Here is a 20,811-nt window from a genome sequence, read left to right on the forward strand (position 1 = left end):
GATAATCCTTATTGGACATCAAGTAAGCATAGCTTTCCTATAACATAGTCTTAGAGGTATGACTCCACCAGTCATTTTTATCATACGTCGAAAAAAACTTTCAATGGGAGCTTATCTTTAATGTGGTCTTCAAGGTATGAATATGTCGGTCATCCTTATTGAACATCAAGAAAGCAATCTCAACGGGAGCTTTCCTGTAACGTAGTCTTTAAGGTACAACTCTATCAGTTATCTTTATCAGAAGTCAAGGAAACTCTCTCAATGGAAGGTTTTCATAATGTAGTCTTGAAGGTATGATCATCTCAGTCATCCTTATTGAACATCAAGGAAACACTCTCAAAAAGAGCTTCCCTATAACGTACTCTTTAAGGCATGAATCTAGCAATCATCCTTATTGGACATCAAGGAAACACTTTCAATGGGAGTTTCCGTCTAACAAAGTATTGAAAGTATGACTCTATCGACCACCCTTATCGGACTTTAAGGAAACACTCCCAAGGATAACTTCCCTTTAACTTAGTATTGATAGTATATCTCTATCAATCTTTCTATTTGGACGTCAAGGAAACACTTTTAATGGGTGCTTCCCTATAACATAGTCTTGAAGGTATGACTGTGTTGGCCATCCTTATTGAACGTCAAGGAAGCACTCTCAATGAGAGATTACTTTTAACTTAGTCTTCTAGGTATGACTTGGTCAGTTATCCTTATCAAACATCAAGGAAGCATTTTGATTCAGGGTTTCCTTATAATGTAGTCTTGAAGATATGATTATGTCGATCATCTTTATTGGACATCAAGGAAGCTCTCTCAATAGAAGATTCCCTATAACGTAGTCTTTAAGGTATAACCCTACTAGTCATCCTTATTGGACATCTTTCAATAGAATCATTCTTATACCGTAGTCTTGAAGGTATGACTCTATCAATCATCCTTATCAAGCACAAAACAAGCATTCTCAATAAGAGATTTTCTATAACATAGTCTTAAAGGTATGACTATGTCAATCATCCTTATCAATCATCAATGAAGTACTCTTAATTGAAGCTTCCATATAACGTAGTCTTGGAGGTATGACTTTGTTGGTCATCCTTATCAAACATCAAGGAAACCTCTTAAAGATAGCTTCTTTAAAACATAGTCTTGAAGTTATGACTATCTTAGTCATCTTTATGAGACGTCGAGGAAGAACTCTCAATGAGAGGTTCCTTACAACTTAGTCTTGAAGGTATGATTATGTCGGTCATTCTAATTAGTAATGAGAGCTTCCTTATAACATAGTCTTAAAGGTATGACTCTGTTGGTCATCCTTATTGGATGTCAAAGAAACACTTTCAATAGGACTTTACTTATAAGTTAGTCTTGAAGGTATGACTATGGCAGTTATCTTTATTGATCGTTAAGGAAGGACTCTAAATGGGAGCTTCCCTATAATGTAGTCTTGAAGGTACAACTTTGTCGATCATCCTTATTGGACGCCAACAAAGTGCTCTTAAGTGAAGGTACCCTATAACATAGTCTTAAATGTATGGCCTTGTCGATCCTCCTTATCAAACATCAAGGAAGCATACGCATTATGAGCTTCCTTATAACATATCCTTGAAGGTGTGACTCTGTTGGTCATCTTTATTGGACATCAAGAAAACACTCTATATGGGAGCTTACCTTTAATGTTGTCTTAAAGGTGTATCTATGTTGGCCATCATTGTCTAACATCAAGGAAACACTCTCAAATGGAGTTTCTTTGTAAGTAGTCTTGAAGCTATTAATAGGTTGGTCATCCTTATTAGACGTCAAATAAATTATTCAAAATAGGAGCTTTCATATAATGTAGTCTTGAATGTATGACTTGCCATCTCCTCCTTATCAAATATGAAGGAAACACTCTCAATATGAGCTTTCCTATAATGTAGTCTTAAAGGTATGACTCTGGCGGTCATCCTTATTGGTAATCAAGGAAGCATTTTCAGTGGCAGCTTCCCTAAAACGTAGTCTTAAAGGTATAACTATATTTATCATTTTTATCGAATGTCAAGGTAGCACTATCAATGAGAGCTTCCCTATAACAGAGTCTTGAAGGTATACTGTTGTAAGTCATTTTAATCGAACATCAAGGAAGCACTATTAATGGGTGTTTCCCGATAACATAGTCTTGATGGTATGGCTATGTTGGTCATCCTTATTGAACGTCGAGGAAACACTCTCAATTAGAGCTTACCTATAATGTAATATTGAAGGTATGACTATACCGATCATCCTTATCGAACATCAAAGAAATACTATTAATGGGAGTTTCCCTATAACATAGTATTGAACGTATGATTTTGTTGGTTATCCTTATTAGACGTCAATGAAGCACTCTCAGTAAAAGCTTACCAATAATATTTTCTTAAAAGTGTTGCTCTCCCAATCATCCTTATCAAAGTCAAGGAAACACTCTCATTGGGAGTTTCCCTATAACATATCTTGATGGTATGACTTGACTGGTATTCCTTATCGGACATTAAGGAGGCACTCTCAATAGAAGATTTCCTATAACATAGTCTTGAAGTTATGACCCTACCTATCATCCTTATTAGATGTTAAGGAATCACTCTCAATTAGATCTTTCTTATAATGTAGTCTTGAAGGTATGTGTTGCGGCCTAAAATTTTGAGTTATCCTCGAATTCAATGGATTCGCCACCAAAATTTATTTTAAAAATAGAGAAAATATTGTGAAACCATTGAAGTTAGAAAAATAAAAAATAAAAATGGTATTTGAAACAAAATTTTGATTTCAGGAGTTGATTATGCGTATGGAAGGTATTAGAACCCTACAACATTTATTAAAATACAGTTACCTATAATTAATTATGCAAAGTTATATCAACTTAATTATATTTATTTCTCTTTATTATTAAATATGAATATAAATTGATTTTTTATAAATGTGATTTTTTAAGATAAAAGTGTGTTTAAAAAGAGAGGAAAAAAAGTTTTTATTATTATGCTTTACAACAGTGTGATTTTGCTCCTACATATCTTTCGGTGCAATGGAGAAATCAAAGTTACGTAGTTTTGAGGTAAAAAAAAAAAAACAGATGTGTTGATTGTTTTTGACGAAAAAATAAGTTTATTTGAATTGAATAATTATTTTAAAACAACGAGTTTTAGGACCATCAAGTTGTATAACTCGTATATCAAAAGCTCAAGGAGTAAAAAGATATCACATCTAAGAATATTTTATTGTTTTTCGTTTTAAAATTGCCAAGTAGCACCCTTTGTGTCTTAAAAACTCAAAGATTAAAAAGCTGTCACATCTAATTAATTAAATTTTTAAATAAATAAAAAATTAAATTATTTTACTTATAAAAATGAGTTTTAGAAATATTAAATTATACAACTTGTATTCAGATAACTAATAGATTAAAAGATGATACATTTAATTAACGTTTAATAAAATATTTCTTTTCTTTTTAATATTTATTAGAAAATAATTAAAATTAATATATATATATATATATATATATATAATGATTTGCTCTTTTTTTTAAAAATGCTTAAAATAAACAAGATGGGTAAAACTTAAGATATTTTAAAAAAAATAGATTTTTAATATATAATGAAAAAAATAAAACAAAACAGATTTTAAAAAAAAAAAATAAAAAGAAACATAAAGCTAATCCAAAACTAAAGTTTTTTTTAAAAAAACTTATTGTTTATACATAATGACAAAAAACAAAAACAAAAACAAAACAAGAAAGAAAAAAAAAAAAAAAAAAAGGAAAAATATAAATAACACTTATGTGTAATCATAGAAGTTCAGTAACCCTAATACCACCAAGAAAGAATAGACTTAGAGATAACAAGAGAAGACTTCAGCGTGGGATCGAGAATGAGGGGAAGAGGTGAAGTACGGTGGGGCTAAAAAAATAGTTGTCGTTCTCGTGACAGTGTCCTCGAAGGTTTAAAAACAAATTTTTATTCTTCTCATATCTAATTCATCTCATATCAGAATACTCCATTTGTATAAGCACAAAGTTTTTATTTTTATTTTTCATATATAAATCATCCTAAATCAAAATTTATATTTGTATAATAACAAGAAGATTATAACGTAAAGGGAGAAAGAGAAAATACTTTACCTCTCCTATTTGTTTATGTTCTTTTTTTTTTTATGGGGTTTTTATTTGATTATGTTTGTTTTTGATGGGGTATGGTTCCCAACAATTTTACTACTACTCTGGGTTGCTTTCTTCTTCTCTTTTTTTAGTCTCGAATCTATTTAAAAAATCATTTTTTTTTGTCTCTTAATTTATTTTGTCTCAATTTATAGGTAAAACGGTGAATGTTTCTGTTTATTAGATAAATTCGAGTCTAGATTTTGTATTGTTTCGTAAAAAAATTTACCTGAATTTTGTATTGTTTTGTAACAAATTTTAGGCAAAGTATGATTAAGGAAAAAGTTACTTCTACCTTTTCTATTGAGTGGACAAATGGTACAAGTAATTACCTTATTAAACAATAAGAATAAAAAATGAAGCAGGAAATCAGTTTGTAACATGCATCAATCAAGACAAATTAATCTACAAAATGGAAAGAGGAGTAAAGATGCAAAATTATTGGAAATAGAAGTAGGGAAGAAGAAAATGTGCTCCAGATAAGTAATTTCTTTTTATGTTTTGTTTAAGTTATATTATTTTAATTATTATTAATTTTGTGAGTTGGGAACACCTGTTTAAAATATGGATTTAAAATTTGGTCATATTTATAAAATAATAATTTTTTTAGATTTTATAACAATTATTAAATATATTATAACTTTTTATTTTTAAGTAGTTGGACAAAATTGGGGTACTATATGATTGGCGATCATCCTTATCAGACATCAAGGAAGCACTCTCAATGGGAGATTCCTTTTATCGTTGTCTTGAATGTATGATTCTATTGGGAATTGTTATTGGACGTCAAGGAAGCACACTATATGAGAGCTTCCCTTTAACGTAGTCTTGAAGGTATGACTCGACCAACCATCTTTATCGGTCGTCCATGAAACACTCTCAATATGAGTTTCCCAATTACGTAGTCTTGATCATATGACTATGTTGATCATCCTTATCAAACGTCAAGGAAACACTTTTAATGGGAGCTTCACTATAATGTAGTCGTGAAGGTATGACTTTGTCGATCATCCTTATCGGACGTCAAGAAAACACTTTCAATGGGAACTTTGTTGTAATGTTGTCTTAACGATACGACTATGCTGGTGATCCCTATCGGACCTCTAGGAAGCACTCTCAATGGGAGCTTCCGTATAACGTAGTCTTAAAGGTAAGGCTTTGTTAGTTATCCTTATCAGACGTGAATGCAACACTTTCAATGGAAGCTTCTTTAAAACGTAGGCATGAAGCTATGACTCTTATAGTCATCCTTATCGGATGTAAAGGAAGCACTTGCAATGGAAGCTTCCTTATAACGTAGTTTAGAATATATGAATTTGCATATCATCCTTATCAGATGTCAAGGAAACATTCTTAATGGGAGCTTCCCTATAAGATAAACTTGAAGGTATGACTTTGTCGATCTTCCTTATCAGACGTTAAGGAAGAACTCTCAATAAGAGATTTTGTATAACATTATCTTTATAAGGGTATGAATCTTACGATCATCCTTATCGAACGTTAAGGAGACACTCTTTATGGGAGCTTCCCCATAACATAGTGTCAATTGTATGACTTTTTCGGTCATCTTGAAATACAATCTCTGGATTCGTCAAGATTCGAGTTCATTCACCTCTTGAGTAGAGTATTGTCAGCCTTTATAGGACAAGATTATTCTTTTCTTGCCTTTCCAAGAATTGATTAATGTAAGGCTCATCGATGCCCATACAAGTCTAGGCTCTAGATTTCTTCAAGATCTGAAATCACTTATCTCTTAAGTTGAGTATTATTTGTCTCTCCTTGCATCAACACCAATCTAGTATTCCCATAAATTAGACTTCACTCACCTTACCAACGTACACAAGTATTCTCTAAACCATTCCAGACATTATCACCAATCTAGTGTTCCTAACAATCTGATTTCACTCGTCTTACAGAGTTTACCAGTATTCTCTAAGTCTCTCCAGGAATTCCAATGTCCTATTTTTATTATAGCTTCCTCATGCTCTACAACATGTATTATTTATTAGCTTCATTAGACTCAACACCAAACTCGGTCATCCTAGCAATCTGACAAGTGCCTTGTTGAGGTATGCGAGTATTCTAGCCTTTTCAAACATCATTTTATTACATTAAAAGTTGTTACATTAAGAGTTTGTATCTGTTGTGATACTATGTCGTCTAGGATTTTAACTCTCATAAAATAAAACATTACAATTCAATCCTATATCAATCCTAATTTTATAGCTCCAATTAAGAGGGTACAAATTTATTTTACTGGTTGATTTACAATAAGTTCTAAACTTCCACTATAGAGGATTTTCTATGCGCTTGTCTTGTTCAAATTTTTTTTTTATATAAATCTAATCTATTCAATTTGATCTTAGTATTTTGTTTTCTCTCTTTATGATTCTGGAATATTCAAGTCATATTTTTTTTTCATTTTCTCTCCTAATGAACATTCATTTAGAATTTTCTGATGAGGAGTTTTGTCAAGCTATTATTCGAGTGCAAATGTTAATGAGACTAACAATACTTATGTTGATGTGCAAACTCTTATAGCACTTGAGAAATAATCGTTGAGAGATAGTCGTTGATAATTTAGTCATTATTGATGTAGACCTCATTTCACTAAAGTTACATGATTGACTAAATTTTATAGGTTGTCGTTGTATAATTTATTGATTGATATTATTTATTAGTAATTTGACTTAGAGTTTGGACTCGTACTTTTAGAAGTGCATATGATATTCCTATCACTGATACTTTACTCATATCAATTGACATCATTATCAGATGGAGACATTTAAGTGCAGACACTCCTTCAACTTGTTTTATTGAACTAACTATTTTTTGATCTTTAGAAACTAAATGACCTTCAAATTTTGTCTTTCAGTGTACATTAGAGCTTAATGTCATCAGATAATAATAATCAGACAATTATGATCTAATGAATTTGATTTTTCTAGACTTTTCTTTATCAAATATATTATCCGCACATTAAAAGCAATCGTCACAAGATAAATAATTCTCTTGTTATATACTTCTTTCAATCACTATTATAAACAAAAAATAAAGCTATTTTCATAGTGATTTTATAATTCAGTTTAATACAATTAATTTTCTTGATATCATGAAATATAAGTCAAATATATTAAATTGCGATTTTTATTGCCAAATTAACGGTCAACTATTCATATTAAACATTTTTAAATCAAATGAAATGTATATAAAAAATTATAGGACTAGATAGTTTAAAAGTAGTTAACTAATTTTGCTTATAATAATAATAATTATTTTATTATTATCAAAACATCTAGCATAAACCGTATATGCAAAACGTAGTTGGTTTCAACAAATAATTCATTGCATTAATTGATTTACGTTTTTATAACCAATGAATGCAATAAATATTCCAACTAGAAAGTCAAATTATTTCACTCTCCTTTAAAGATTGAAGAAGATGTAAAGAAAACATATAGACAATATAGTAAGTCGATGAGTTTCAATCATTTAAAAGATAAATTTAATGACTTAAAAAAAGAAATTTAAAACGATAATACAAATTATAAAATAAAAATTAATTGCCGCAATACTCAACAGAGTCTTATAGTCACCAAATTTTAGTAGTCAATTTTTATTCGAATTTATACTTTATTAATATTATTTAAGTCAATTTTTGACAATACATAAGTTGATCCTTACATTTAACAAAATAGAATTATTTCAACTTCTATATTTAAGCACTTATATCAACTTTGTTCATAAATAAAACATGTTAACCAATGGATTTTGATAGAAAGGTAGATGTCAGTAACTCTTGGCAAAGTCGAGAAGTATTTGAAATATTCATAATTTAAGAGCATTATACAAAGTTAATGACTAATTTAATGGTTAACTCCACAACTTAAAAAATGCATGTCTCTTAATGCTCTTTTAGAAAGGATAAAAATGTATTTCCTCTATCCTAGTGACTCAATTGACTATTTTCTTTACAGATAATGTAAAATATGGAATTGAAAGTAGTGCATGAAGTATTAATTAGAGTCTATAATTAGAAAATAAAAAATCATTAATAGTACATTGTAAATTAAAAAAGATAATTCATTGTGGGACAATTTTCTTTATAAATGAGTCACTTATCGTAAAATAAATGAAATATTTTATTTAAAAAATTAATTCATGAATATTCATCGGTTTATTATAGAATTTTAGATAATGAAATATGAAGATAAAAAAAATTTAAAAATTTAAATAAAAAATTGTTTCAAAATTGTTTCTCTTAAAAATTTATTTGATAGATGGTTTTTTAAAACTATATATAGTTATACAATACAAATATAAACACTAAATTCCTTTTCTTAAAAAATCAAAGTATATTTTTTTTCTTATTTTTAGTAATAAACGGGCCCTAAAAAAGGTAGTAAAGAAAAGAATGTAAATGGTGATATTTCGAAGATAATTTTCTGAAATTAGTAAATCTCAACATCATATAGAATCTTAAATTCATTACGAAACCTCATACTAAAAATATACATATTTTTGTACAAATACTCCTTAGGCATGAAACTTAATATACTATATCTAACCCAATGAACCTCTATCTTCATTTTGACCAAACAATTGCTACATCTATAATTACCTCCAACCAAACTAACAAAGTAAGGACCATTAATTGGTCACAACCGCTCCCATGAATTCCATAAATGCATTCCAACAACACTTGTCTATAAGAATTCTCAAATCTCATCTCACACAAAAATCAACCACATTCAAAAATTAATATTATTTTTCAAAAAAAAAATGGCAAGTGAAATTGTCAAGAAACAAGAATCACTTAATCTCAAAATCACTAGCAAAAGCTATGTGAAACCTGAGGAAAATATTGGGGGAAAAAAGTGTCAATTGGTCACATTTGACCTACCTTACTTAGCTTTTTACTATAACCAAAAATTACTTTTTTACAAAGGTGATGACTTTGAAGGAATGGTTAAAAAACTCAAAGATGGGCTTAGTGTAGTTTTGAAAGAGTTTCATCAACTAGCTGGTAAATTAGGAAAAGATGAAGAGGGTGTTTTTATTGTTGAATATAATGATGAAATGCTTGGTGTTGAGGTTATTGAAAGTGTTGCTGATAAAATTGGTGTTGAAGATCTCACTATTGATGAAAGTAGTTCCATTTTGAAGGAATTGATTCCTTATAGTGGCATCTTGAATTTGGAAGGCATGCATAGACCCTTGTTGGCAATTCAGGTATTTTTTTTTTAATTAATGTTAGTAGTTAATTGTTAATTTTAATTGTTTAAATTAAATTAAAAAAGTTGATTTAATTGTTTTTTAGTGTTTTAAAATAGGAAAATAATAGTTGGTGATTTTTTCAAGAAGGTTTAATTTGGTTTAATATTTTTCTTTTGTTTTTTTTTTTCACTTATTTTTTTTTCAGTTTGCATTTTTTTTTCTCATATTTCATTTTTAAAGTTTGTCTCTTATACTAAATAATTATCACTCTTTTAAATGTTGGAAATTATAGCCTACAGGGTCAACATTTCAATTTTTTATGAAAGTGTGTAAATATAACTACTAACTAATTGTAAATAATGGAAGAGATAGATTCAATTGGTGTTCGTCAGTTAACAATTTAAAGTGATTATGTGGGTAGAGTCGTAGAGAGACCAAATTTTGATTCCTATAAAGAATAAGAAAAATATTAGAGAAATTAAAAAGTTTAAAATTATAAAAATGTCTTAAGAAAAAGATAAATACTCCCATTTCGGTGATTTTTGAAAAATAAATAGTAGGTTTTCCCTCTGAATTTTTTTAGATAAGTTAAGTATAATATATTAAAATTAGTCATGTTTACTTCACTAAATTTTGTTTTTGAATTTTTGATTTAACATAATTAATAAAATATATATAACTGATTTTAACGATTATGAGTAGCTTATTTATAATTTTCTAAAACGACATGTTCAACTTTAAAAAAAAATTATAATAGGAATATTAGAAAAAAACCGAAAATAAATATTTTTTTTATCTAATTTGTATGGGATCTAATTAAAATGAGGTTTTTGGATGGCCTCATACTACAGTCAACATCCCATAATAACTTAGCCAAATCTAGAGATTTGCTCTGTTTTCATTGTTCTGTTTTTGTGATTTTTGTCCTATTTGCCAATAAAAGAATATCATTAAATATGACAAATGAGATGTGAAAAGCCTAAAAGTTTTTTCTTCTTCTTGAAACAGTTATTTTTGTTTGGATAAAAAGTTATTTTAGTATTTGAATGATTACGGTGCTGCATAATAATATTTAAATGTATTCAAATTATAAATATAGGTATTTTGTTAGTCATTTTAGTCTTTAAATATGATTTTAGTTGACCACTTAAATCATCAAATGTGTTTCTAATAAACCACTTTAATATGTTAAATTACTAACAAAAGATATATCTGAAATTTATTTGCAATTTCAATACATCTAAAGCACACAAAAAGTTGTTTTTTATATTTAGATTAAAGCATCTAGATTTACTTAAGTTGAGAAACACCAACTAAGAACTTATTTAAGGCAATATAAGATCATGGTATCTTAGACCAACTATACATTAAATATCTCAAAATAAATGTTTAATACTTTATTAGAATCAACATATTAGTTTGAATCATATCAATTTAAATATAATTGATTATCTCTATTTTTTTTAATTTTATTTATTTTTTAATGTTTTCATTGTATCAATAGTTTATATGGTATACAAGTAAAATTTAAATAAATTTAAAATTATTTGATATATTATTAAAATTTATAAAAATTAATTGTGTTCAATAAAAAGAACATAAGACGATAAATTTAATATATCTCAACAACATGTCATATAATTTTAAATTTGTACAAAACTTTATATATATGATTTATATAATATAAACTTTAAGTTTAATAAATTTTTTAAATAAAAAATAAAATTAAAAGAAATAAATATGATTGAAGAGATTGAAAAAAGTTTAGTCTCAAATAAAATATAAACATAAATAATATATAAAAAGTTGAAAAAATGTTAGATTCAAATTAAATATTTAATTTTTTATATTCATTTTATTTATATTTCATTGTACATAAGGTGAAATCATAAATGAGTCATAAATGTGAGCCAAGAGAGAAAAGATAAGATAAACAAAATATCATTAAATCCAAGAATGCACAGCTGTTTTTTGTTGTTGTTGATAAATGCTTATCTGCCGGTAGAAGATTTTATTTATTTCTTTTCAACTATAAATAATAAAGCTATGTCATTTTTACTTTATTTTTATGGCGAACATTTTTTTCGTAAGGGTAAATAATGTCATTTGATTTATATATTATTAAATTAGGTAAATTATGACGATAATTAATTGAAAAATTAAACACTCTTAGTACTAGATCAAAGCAAGATTAGATGATACTTTCAATTTATGTTCATTCTAGTATTACAATTATGTTAATTGTTACGTAACAAAACAAAATTACTCTTTATGTTCGTTCTAGTATCTAGTTTGATTTTTGTGCACAATACTGACAAAATTTTAGATGATTTAAATAAAAGATATGTAACTAATAAAAATATTCGTAACTTTAATTTTTTATATTAGAGTCAGTGTCTTTAATTTCTTGAAATTCATATAAATAATATATTTTGCTAAATAGAATAGTAGTGCATGATGTAAAATTAATTTAATAGTTTAAGAAACTAATATTTTTTTCCTAAAAAAAAAAAAAAACTAAAATTTTAATATATATTTTGTAGCTAACGTTAGATTTGATCATAGGAACACAAGTGTACTAGGTTTGTCAATTTATCTGACAACTATTAGATATTTTATTTTTATATTATCTTTATATTCAAAATTCTTTATTATATTTTATATTAAAATTTATATATTAAAATATTTTATTTTTTTATCGTCAAGAAGTTGAGATCTCAAAGCGCATATGATTATTCATTGCTTTTTATTTTATTTTTTATAAAAAATTATTAATTATTAACTTAATAAATAATAATTAAAAAAATTAAATTATATTAATAAAATCAGATAAAATACATTTAATAAAAAAAATACATCAAATTTAATATGATTAAATAGATGTGCAAAAATAACATATTATATAATTTTAACAACGTATTTTGTAAGATGTTGTTAATAAAATAGAATTAAGTTGTTAATTTATCTACAATAAGTTGCAAAATAAAATAGAGTTATTAAAATAATATAGTACGTTATTTATTTTGTTATATCTATTCAACCACATTAACTTTGATATATTTTTTTTATTTATTAAATGTATTTTGCTTAATTTTATTAATATAATTTGATTTTTTAATTATTTTTATTTATTAAGTTAATAATTAATTATTTATCATTAAAAATTAAATAAATAAATTAATTAATAAAAGGCAATATATGATCGAATCTGTACAATGTGACATCTTATTGAAGAAAAAACTATATGATGGTTGTATTATCGTCTTACAGTCTACGAAGATAAAAAAAAATTGATATTTTAATATATAAATTTTAATATAAAATATAAAAAAAAATTAAATAAAAATATGATATAAAAAAAATTCAACCAAAAATTAAGTATGTTAATGAAATTTTTAACCAATGTTGTTGGGAGAGTCTCCACATTCTCCAAGTTTCCACTTTCACATGTCATATTCAGTTTCTTTTCTTTCTATATTTATATGATTTCTTCTTTTTCATTTTTTCATGATTTATGCCTTCTTTAATTGCAATAATGAATTGTCACAGTTAACAAAGCTCAAAGATGGGCTTGCAATGGGCTTGGCTTTTAACCATGCTGTCTTAGATGGAACTTCCACATGGCACTTCATGACTACATGGGCCGAGATTTGCAGCGGTGCACCCACCACAACAGCCCAACCATTCTTAGAACGGACAAAAGCCCGAAACACACGTGTGAAGCTCGACCTCTCTGTTCCTGAGCCCGAAGGCCCACCACCATCAGCCAACGGTGGGGCAAAGTCCGAACCAAAATTAAGGGAAAAAATCTTCAAATTTTCTGAATCAGCAATCGACAAGATCAAGTCAACAACCAACAAAACCCCTCCATCAAACGATTCAAAACCATTCTCAACATTTCAATCTCTATCCGCTCATATTTGGCGTCACGTGAGCCTTGCACGTGACCTAAAGCCCGATGACTACACAGTGTTCACTGTATTCATAGATTGTAGAAAACGAGTGGACCCACCAATGCCAGAGGCCTACTTTGGAAACCTAATTCACGCTATATTCACTGTCACAGCTGTTGGGCTTTTGTCGGCCCACCCACCAGAATTCAGCGCTTCTTTAATCCAAAACGCAATTTTAGCCCATGATGCTAAAGCTATTGATGAAAGAAACAAAGAGTGGGAGAATGCACCAAAGATTTTTCAATTCAAAGATGCAGGGATGAATTGTGTGGCAGTGGGAAGTTCACCTAGGTTTAAAGTTTATGACATTGATTTTGGATGGGGAAAGCCAGAAATTGTGAGGAGTGGGACTAATAATAAATTTGATGGGATGATTTATTTGTATCCAGGAAAAAGTGGAGGAAGGAGCATTGATGTGGAACTAACATTGAACCCTGAGGCTATGGGAAGGTTGGAGCAAGATAAGGAGTTTCTTATGGAGATATAGTTTCAAACTTTATTAGAGTTTGTGGAATAAAGAACAAGGAATTTGGAAGAATATGGTTGAAGGGATTTATCCTTTTAGCTTCATTATTCTTCAATAAAAATTTTATGTTGTTGTTTAGGTATATTTAATCTAATGTGTGTGTTGCTTTATATATAGTATATTGCATTTGGTGGTTTTATGCTATGATTGAGTTTGTTTGAACTTAGTAAATGTTGTTTGGAAAGTGTATGTGATCCACAATTTCATAGTTGCTCTTAAAAACAGAGTGGTTCATGTTAAGAATATATTTGATTCTCTTACGTATTATTATCATTCTTCTGATTTTTTTTTCTTTCTAAAATAAGAAAACAATTATGTTATCAATATTATTGTAGAAGGGTATAGGAATCTCCTTAACAACCCAATTTTTCAACATTCATTTTTAAAACACATTTAAATGATATTGATAGTAAAATTTACAAATATTATACAACCGGAACAAAGGAATTAAAATAAAACAAATATTATATAACTAAATTTGAAGTACTAATTTAACGGTAAGAGTTTAGTCTTATAACTTTAAGATACGTACCGAGTTCAAATTATTTTGGAGACAACTGCAAATTAATCATTAATGTCATTTTGATTAATAATTTTTTTCTAATTTTCTTTTAAAAATATAATAAAATATAGTTTTATATATAATTTTGGTATTTTATCTTTTACCTAATATTCATTTTGGTCATTTATCTTTTCTAATTTATTTTGATCATTTATCTTTTACAAGTGGTGTATTTTACTCCTTTCTATCACAATTTTTTCAAGTAGAAACTTATTATTGTGTTAAATAAATGTTTTTTTTTTGAAATAATATTATATTTGATACATATTGACGATTGTTAGAAGGGATTCCAATGAACAGATATTGTTATAATTTTTTTGTGATTGTAACAAAAACTAAAATACATCACTTATATAAGATAAAAGAGCAAAATAAATCAAAATAAAGATAAATGACTAAAACAAATATTAGGTAAACGATAAATGATCATAATTATATTTAAGCTAAAATATATATGCAACAACAATAAACAATGCTCTCTCATCGAAAAATAAATGATTCATTTGTAAGAAAGTTGTCTCAAAATAAATAATTATTTTCAAATTACATTACAATATTAATTATTATTTTTCCTTCTAATTATACCCTCTAATTAATATTGCATACATCACTTTTAATTCAAAAACCCCAAATTTTCTAACATAAATATTTTAATAAAGACATTTTAATAAAATTATTATTATTTATTTTATTTATACATATTTTTTTAATTGATATAAAATAGTCAATTAAATCATTCACGTGAGACGTAAAAAAGAAACGTGTGGGTTCCACTAGTGGTGCATAAAGGCAATTAGTACCCGGAGTATGTCACATAGTTTTGGTGCAATACACAGACACTATGCTATCTACCTAATAATTATTAAAATGTTATGGAACTGTGGAACTCATATACCATACCATACCCCAATAAATTTCACTGCAACCCCTATCCTAGTGAGTTTTATAGCTCTTCCATCCATCCCCTATTACATAAATACTTATAATTAGTATAGTACATTTTATAACAATTTTTATGGGCTGAAATTAAATTTAACATCCCCATTGGTTATGAGACTTAACAGAACATGTAGAAACCTATACATACTAGTTTCTATAACTTATGTCACACTGTTCTTGCAGTCCTGCCCCTTTCTAACATCCCCATGTGAGTTACTCAATTTTGCAAGTGAAACAGATAGAACAAACCTTCCTGCATTGTTTCTCTTGGATACTTAATTTATGTCTCCACCGAAACATTAAATTTATGGAAATTGGATTCTAAAAAAAAAAAAAAAACTTGAGTCCTAAATGAGTCGGATAGCCTGTTTTGACTGTTGTGTATCATTCCGCTTCATGGTATTACTATCTTATCTTATCTTTTATAATTTTCACCATTTAAAAAAAAAAAAAATCAAAATCGCAATGCATTAGTTTCACTTTCCTCTCAAAATTCAGGAAAAAGGGAAAAACTCTTTTCCACTGTCAACACACAATGGAAAGGCAAACGGCCACCGCACGGCCATCTTTAGCCTTCTCTTATCTTTCAATACAAATCATAATCTCTCTCTCTCTCTTCTGTTTTTTTTTTATCCGTTCTTTGTAACTATTGTTTTGGTTCCAACATCTTTTCTTTTTTGTTTCTTCTTATTTTGTTATTGTTGTTGCCTTTGCCTACTTTGTGAAACTGCCGTCACCTGTTGCGGCAAATACAACTACGAATAGCACTCAAACGCGCCGACGCCTTGCGCCTGACCCGAATCCATGATCTGCTACTCTGTTTATTTAGGTTTATTGAATTTTTTTAATTTCATTAAGGGTATTTGAGTTTTTTTGCACTCAAAACTCTATTATTTTATTATTTTTTTTACCTTTCTCCTCCTTCACATTATTATTTTAAATCCCAAACAAAACTGTTGTGACAATTCCTCTGTTTTCTTCTTCGTTAATATACTTCTGTTTTCTACTTCGTTCATATACTTTTGTTTTATTTTTATTTTTTGCCACTGTTTATGGTGATGGGAGATTACTTCTTTTTTCTTCTTCTTTAATATACTTCTGGTTCTGTTTTTCTTTTCCATTGTTTTCTTCTTTTTCTTCTTCTTCCACTTCTATTTCTAGTTTTTTTTGTCACTTTTTTTTATTTATGTTTTCTTCTTTTTCTTCTTCCCCTACTGCTTGTATTTTATATTTAGTCTATATACTGCTCCCACTATCAGCAATCCCGCTATCCCATTTTCGGGGTTGGGCGCTCCGCGCCACTATCTGTGACTGACAACATAGTCTACAACAATGATAACAGTGAAATTAGGATTTTGTTATCTCCACGTCACTTTATTATTTTTAAAATAATTATAAAAAGGTAAATTATGTGGCAAAATAATGAGTTTTTATTAAATGCCTGATAGTATATACTCTTTATTTCTTAAATTTTTTTAAAATAATAATATTTATTAATTCCTAAAAAAAAGTATATTAATTAATTTGTTGTCATTTTCCCAAATGAGTGTGTAAAATTAAATGATATATAAAAAATTTGTTTGCGAAAGACATGAATTTATTTGGAATTCGTCAAAATAAACCTTAATAAAACAGTTAAACACCTCTTTCTTTCAACTTTTAGTGCTTGATACAGTCATATGAATGGCAATACTTTAAAACTATTTGAAACATTCCTCTTTCTTTATATATTTGTTGTTATTCTTTAATTTAGACCTATTTGTGTTCCTCTTTTAGCATGTTATTTTTGTAGATATGATTATAATTATTAATTAAAGATTAAAATTTTGAACCGCTGGGCCACTGAGGCTGGAAAATGCAGGCGAAGTTGGTCGTCAGCCGCCATTAACATCGGTCAGTTTTATGAGTTTTTTCCTGATTTTCCTTCCCCTCTCCTTTGAAGTTATTGATGCCTTGCCTCGCTTCAGCTCGCCTCGGCCATTCCTCGTCAAAACTCCAAAGGTTTGGAATTTGTTGATTTGCTGATTTTCCTGATTTGCTTAACAAGGTGTTTGAAAAGGTGTTTGAACAATGTTTGTGCTGACTTGTTGATTTTTGTTGCATACAAGGTGTTTGTGCTTTTGCTAAAGTGTTGTTGCATACAAGGTGTTTGCTGATTTGCTAAAGTGTTGGTTGTCTCTTTAGAATGATTTGCTAAATTGTCGGCTGCCTGTTTAGAACCATGGATAAATTGTTAAATTGCTAAATTGTTGATTTTAGAATGATTTGCTAAATTGTTGGCTGCCTGATTAGAATGATGGCTAAATTGCTGATTTTAGAATGATTTGCTAAATTGTTGGCTGCTTGTTTAGAATGATGGCTAAATTGTTTAACTGCTAAGTTGCTGATTTTAGAATGATTTGTTAAATTGTTGGTTGCTTGTTTAGAATGATGGCTAAATTGTTTAACTGCTAAGTTGCTGATTTTAGAATGATTTGTTAAATTGTTGGTTGCTTGTTTAGAATGATGGCTAGATTGTTAAATTGTTGATTTTAGAATGATTTGTTAAATTGTTGGCGGCTTGTTTAGAATGATGACTAAATTGTTGTTGCTAAATTGGTTAATTTAAATTCTTGTTGCTATGTTTATTGAACAAGATATACGACGTATTTAGAATGATGGTTGCCTGTTTGCTGATTTTGTTTCTTAAATTTGTTTTCTAACTTGCTAATTTTGCTGATTTAGAATAAAGAAACATAAATAATGGATGCATGTTTTAGAATTCAACTCTTTAAATTTAGCTGCAAGTATCAATTCTCAGTCTATTATTGATGATTTGAAGTTAATTATGCTTTTTTAATTTTTTGCTATATAATATTATTTGCTTTATACATTATTGTAATTTTATGTCGGCCACCCCAAACTATTTAGTCAAGCTACGCCACTGGCTATTTGGTCTTCATGGTATTAGCCTATTAGCTGTTAGCTCTTACGAAGTCTCTCTCTTGTCACTGTGTCATTTCTTAGTGTTTGAGCATAAACGAGCTATTTTGTTTCGGCTGTGATACGACACTGTTTTGAGCATATCCATGCTTCATAGTACAGAAACAGATTTGGTTATTTTTGCTTCTTTTGAGTTTAGGAGTCCGTTTATGTAAAATTTAGATTCTGACATTTCTTTTCCGGTGTTCCATTGAGTTTCTGTGAAGTGAATTCGCTTGTGTACTATTTTAGGTCTTATATGGTGAATTACTTTGGTACTATCAACTTTGTTTGTTTGTTTTTCTATAGTGTGTTGGTATCAGTGACCTCGCAATAACAGAAAATATATCAGTTTTCGTTACCAAATTAATCAGTATCAAGCGCACAGCGGAAATTAAATTTTGGGGCATGCAAAGTTAGCAATATAGAAAATTAAAGAGAGAGGGTTAGAGAAGAAGACACATAGATTTATCCTGGTTTGGTTGTTCCACAACAACCTACGTCCAGTCCTGAAAATCCAATCGGATTTCAGATTTTCTTCTCCTTCAATAGAAAGAATCAATTACAAAGATTTTCCAGTTTCCTTCCTGAAACCTATCAATCTCTAATTATGTCTTTCCTATTGAATACCCTCTGATCCTTGTAGACACTCAGCAGCCTATCACAGAATCACAGTGCGACCCTTTCTTGTTGAGCACTCTCACCCAAGAAAGTAGCCACCAGTTTCTAGCTGGCTTTCTATCAACCCTTTGATCCTTGTAGACAATCGGCAGCCTAACACAAAATCAAAGTACGACTCTTTCTTGTTGAGACCTCTCACCCAAGAAAGTAGCCACCAGTTTCTAGCTGGATTTTCAACGTTCGTTTTGGTTCAAAGATTTATTACAGAAAGAATAAAAGACGTAAAACAAAAGGGTCTTCAATCTTTATAAATGTTGCTCTTCACAAATCTGGATATTCATGGATTGTTCTTGAGCACATTATCATTTCTCTTAGATTGTCAACAAACTGTATTGAGATCTGTAATCACAATTATGAAGTTGTTAGTTTGTTGTCATGAACCGTTTTTGAGAGCATAAGAGAAATTATGAAAGATATGAAAAAGTTATGTAAAAGTTCTTAGAAGTTATGTGCAAGTTCTGAGAATAAAGATTGAAAGACATCTTATATAGTTTCTGAAAAACCAACTACGAAATCGATTTCCCAATCGATTTTGTAAAGTTATAAAATGAGCTAAATCGATTTGCCAATCGATTATCGCGATCTTGGTTTTCTTTAATCTTGAAACTATACAAGCTAATCGATTTACCAATCGATTCTTTAAAACAACACTTTTCAGCAGAACATGTCCAGACCTGTCGAAATCGATTGCCTAATCGATTTCTGGGAAACTGTTTTAATAAAACTATTTTCAATCGATTACTCAATCGATTTGCCAAACTTCAGAGTTCACTGTGTTTTCAACAAGTTTATTTCAATCGATTTGCCAATCGATTGTTTTCAAAACAGTGGCTCAGGTTTTTGATGTCAATCGATTTGTCAATCGATGTGATTCAAAATAGTGATTCAGTTTTAATATCAATCGATTTGCCAATCGATTGTTTTCAAAACAGTGGCTCAGCTATTTGATATCAATCGACTTGTCAATCGCTTTGGTGTCATGTTCCTGAAAAGTTTTTACCTGGTGTTTAGTTCAATCGATTTGCCAATCGATTGCAACCAAACTTTATCAAAATTAAAGTGTTAACAATAGATTGTCCAATCGATTGTATTTGTCACAGGTGAGGTTATTTTTCAAATGATACTTTGTCAATCGATTTGCCAATCGATTTCCTCAGCACTGGAGTGCCACTGTGACTCATCCAATCGATTTACCAATCGATGTGTTACCATCAGGTTTGATTTGTGAAATGTTCAATCGATTTACCAATCGATTACTCTCCAAATCAGAGGCTACTGACTTGTGCAGTTTTCATTTTTAATTGATCTAATCGATTGCCTAATCGATTGCACATTCACAAACACTTAAGATTTCCTTACACCCTTGTTATGAAATCGATTTCCCAATCGATTTACATATTCAGAATTCAACTTTTGTTGATTTCTTGTGTTCCAAGCAATTTGATCCAAGTGTGTAGGGTTTGATTATGGTTCCTGAAATCTTGCTCAATTCAAATATTAGATTTATCATGCATTGTATGAACATTGTTGAATTATTAATTATGTCAAAATTAGGAATCAAAGGATCAAAATCCAACAATCTCCCCCTTTTTGGCATAATTGACAATTCATACAATTGTAACTTGAGCATATCAAACCATTTCAAAATCATACCAAAGAAACCAATTCATAGCATTAAATATGTACCAATACAGATCATCAGAGCATGTGTCAAAATGTATCAAATCAGCATTACATTATTAAGTATCAGAGCAAAAACAAACAACATCAGATGCTCCCCCTTAATAATGCAACAACAAACATATTATCA

The 20,811-nt window shown here is 28.9% G+C and overlaps 2 protein-coding genes across 2 annotated transcripts in view; both read left to right on the top strand.

The window, feature by feature from the left end:
* Positions 1 to 8,888: 8,888 nt before the first annotated feature.
* Positions 8,889 to 14,125, top strand: LOC101495408 (BAHD acyltransferase DCR). Its single transcript, XM_004512777.4, has 2 exons — positions 8,889 to 9,394; positions 12,929 to 14,125. The coding sequence occupies exons 1-2, from the start codon at positions 8,945 to 8,947 to the stop codon at positions 13,817 to 13,819; spliced, it is 1,341 nt and encodes a 446-aa protein (XP_004512834.1). The 5' UTR covers positions 8,889 to 8,944; the 3' UTR covers positions 13,820 to 14,125.
* A 3,046-nt stretch (positions 14,126 to 17,171) lies between these two features.
* Positions 17,172 to 20,811, top strand: part of LOC101494547 (APO protein 3, mitochondrial-like) — a 14,659-nt gene continuing 11,019 nt past the window's right edge. Inside the window, exons 1-2 of the mRNA XM_027337255.2 lie at positions 17,172 to 17,252; positions 17,327 to 17,360. The gene's annotated coding sequence lies outside the window, so the exon portion shown is untranslated. The remainder of the gene's footprint in view (positions 17,253 to 17,326; positions 17,361 to 20,811) is intronic.

This window comes from Cicer arietinum, chromosome 8 (genome assembly GCF_000331145.2).
Source record: "Cicer arietinum cultivar CDC Frontier isolate Library 1 chromosome 8, Cicar.CDCFrontier_v2.0, whole genome shotgun sequence".
NCBI classification, from domain to species: Eukaryota; Viridiplantae; Streptophyta; class Magnoliopsida; order Fabales; family Fabaceae; genus Cicer; species Cicer arietinum.

Bases quoted from the DNA above. Each gene is read 5' to 3' on its own strand.
- LOC101495408 (XM_004512777.4), top strand. From the start codon at position 8,945: ATGGCAAGTGAAATTGTCAAGAAACAAGAATCACTTAATCTCAAAATC. The intron at 9,395-12,928 runs GTATTTTTTTTT...GAATTGTCACAG, and splicing joins GACCCTTGTTGGCAATTCAG to TTAACAAAGCTCAAAGATGG.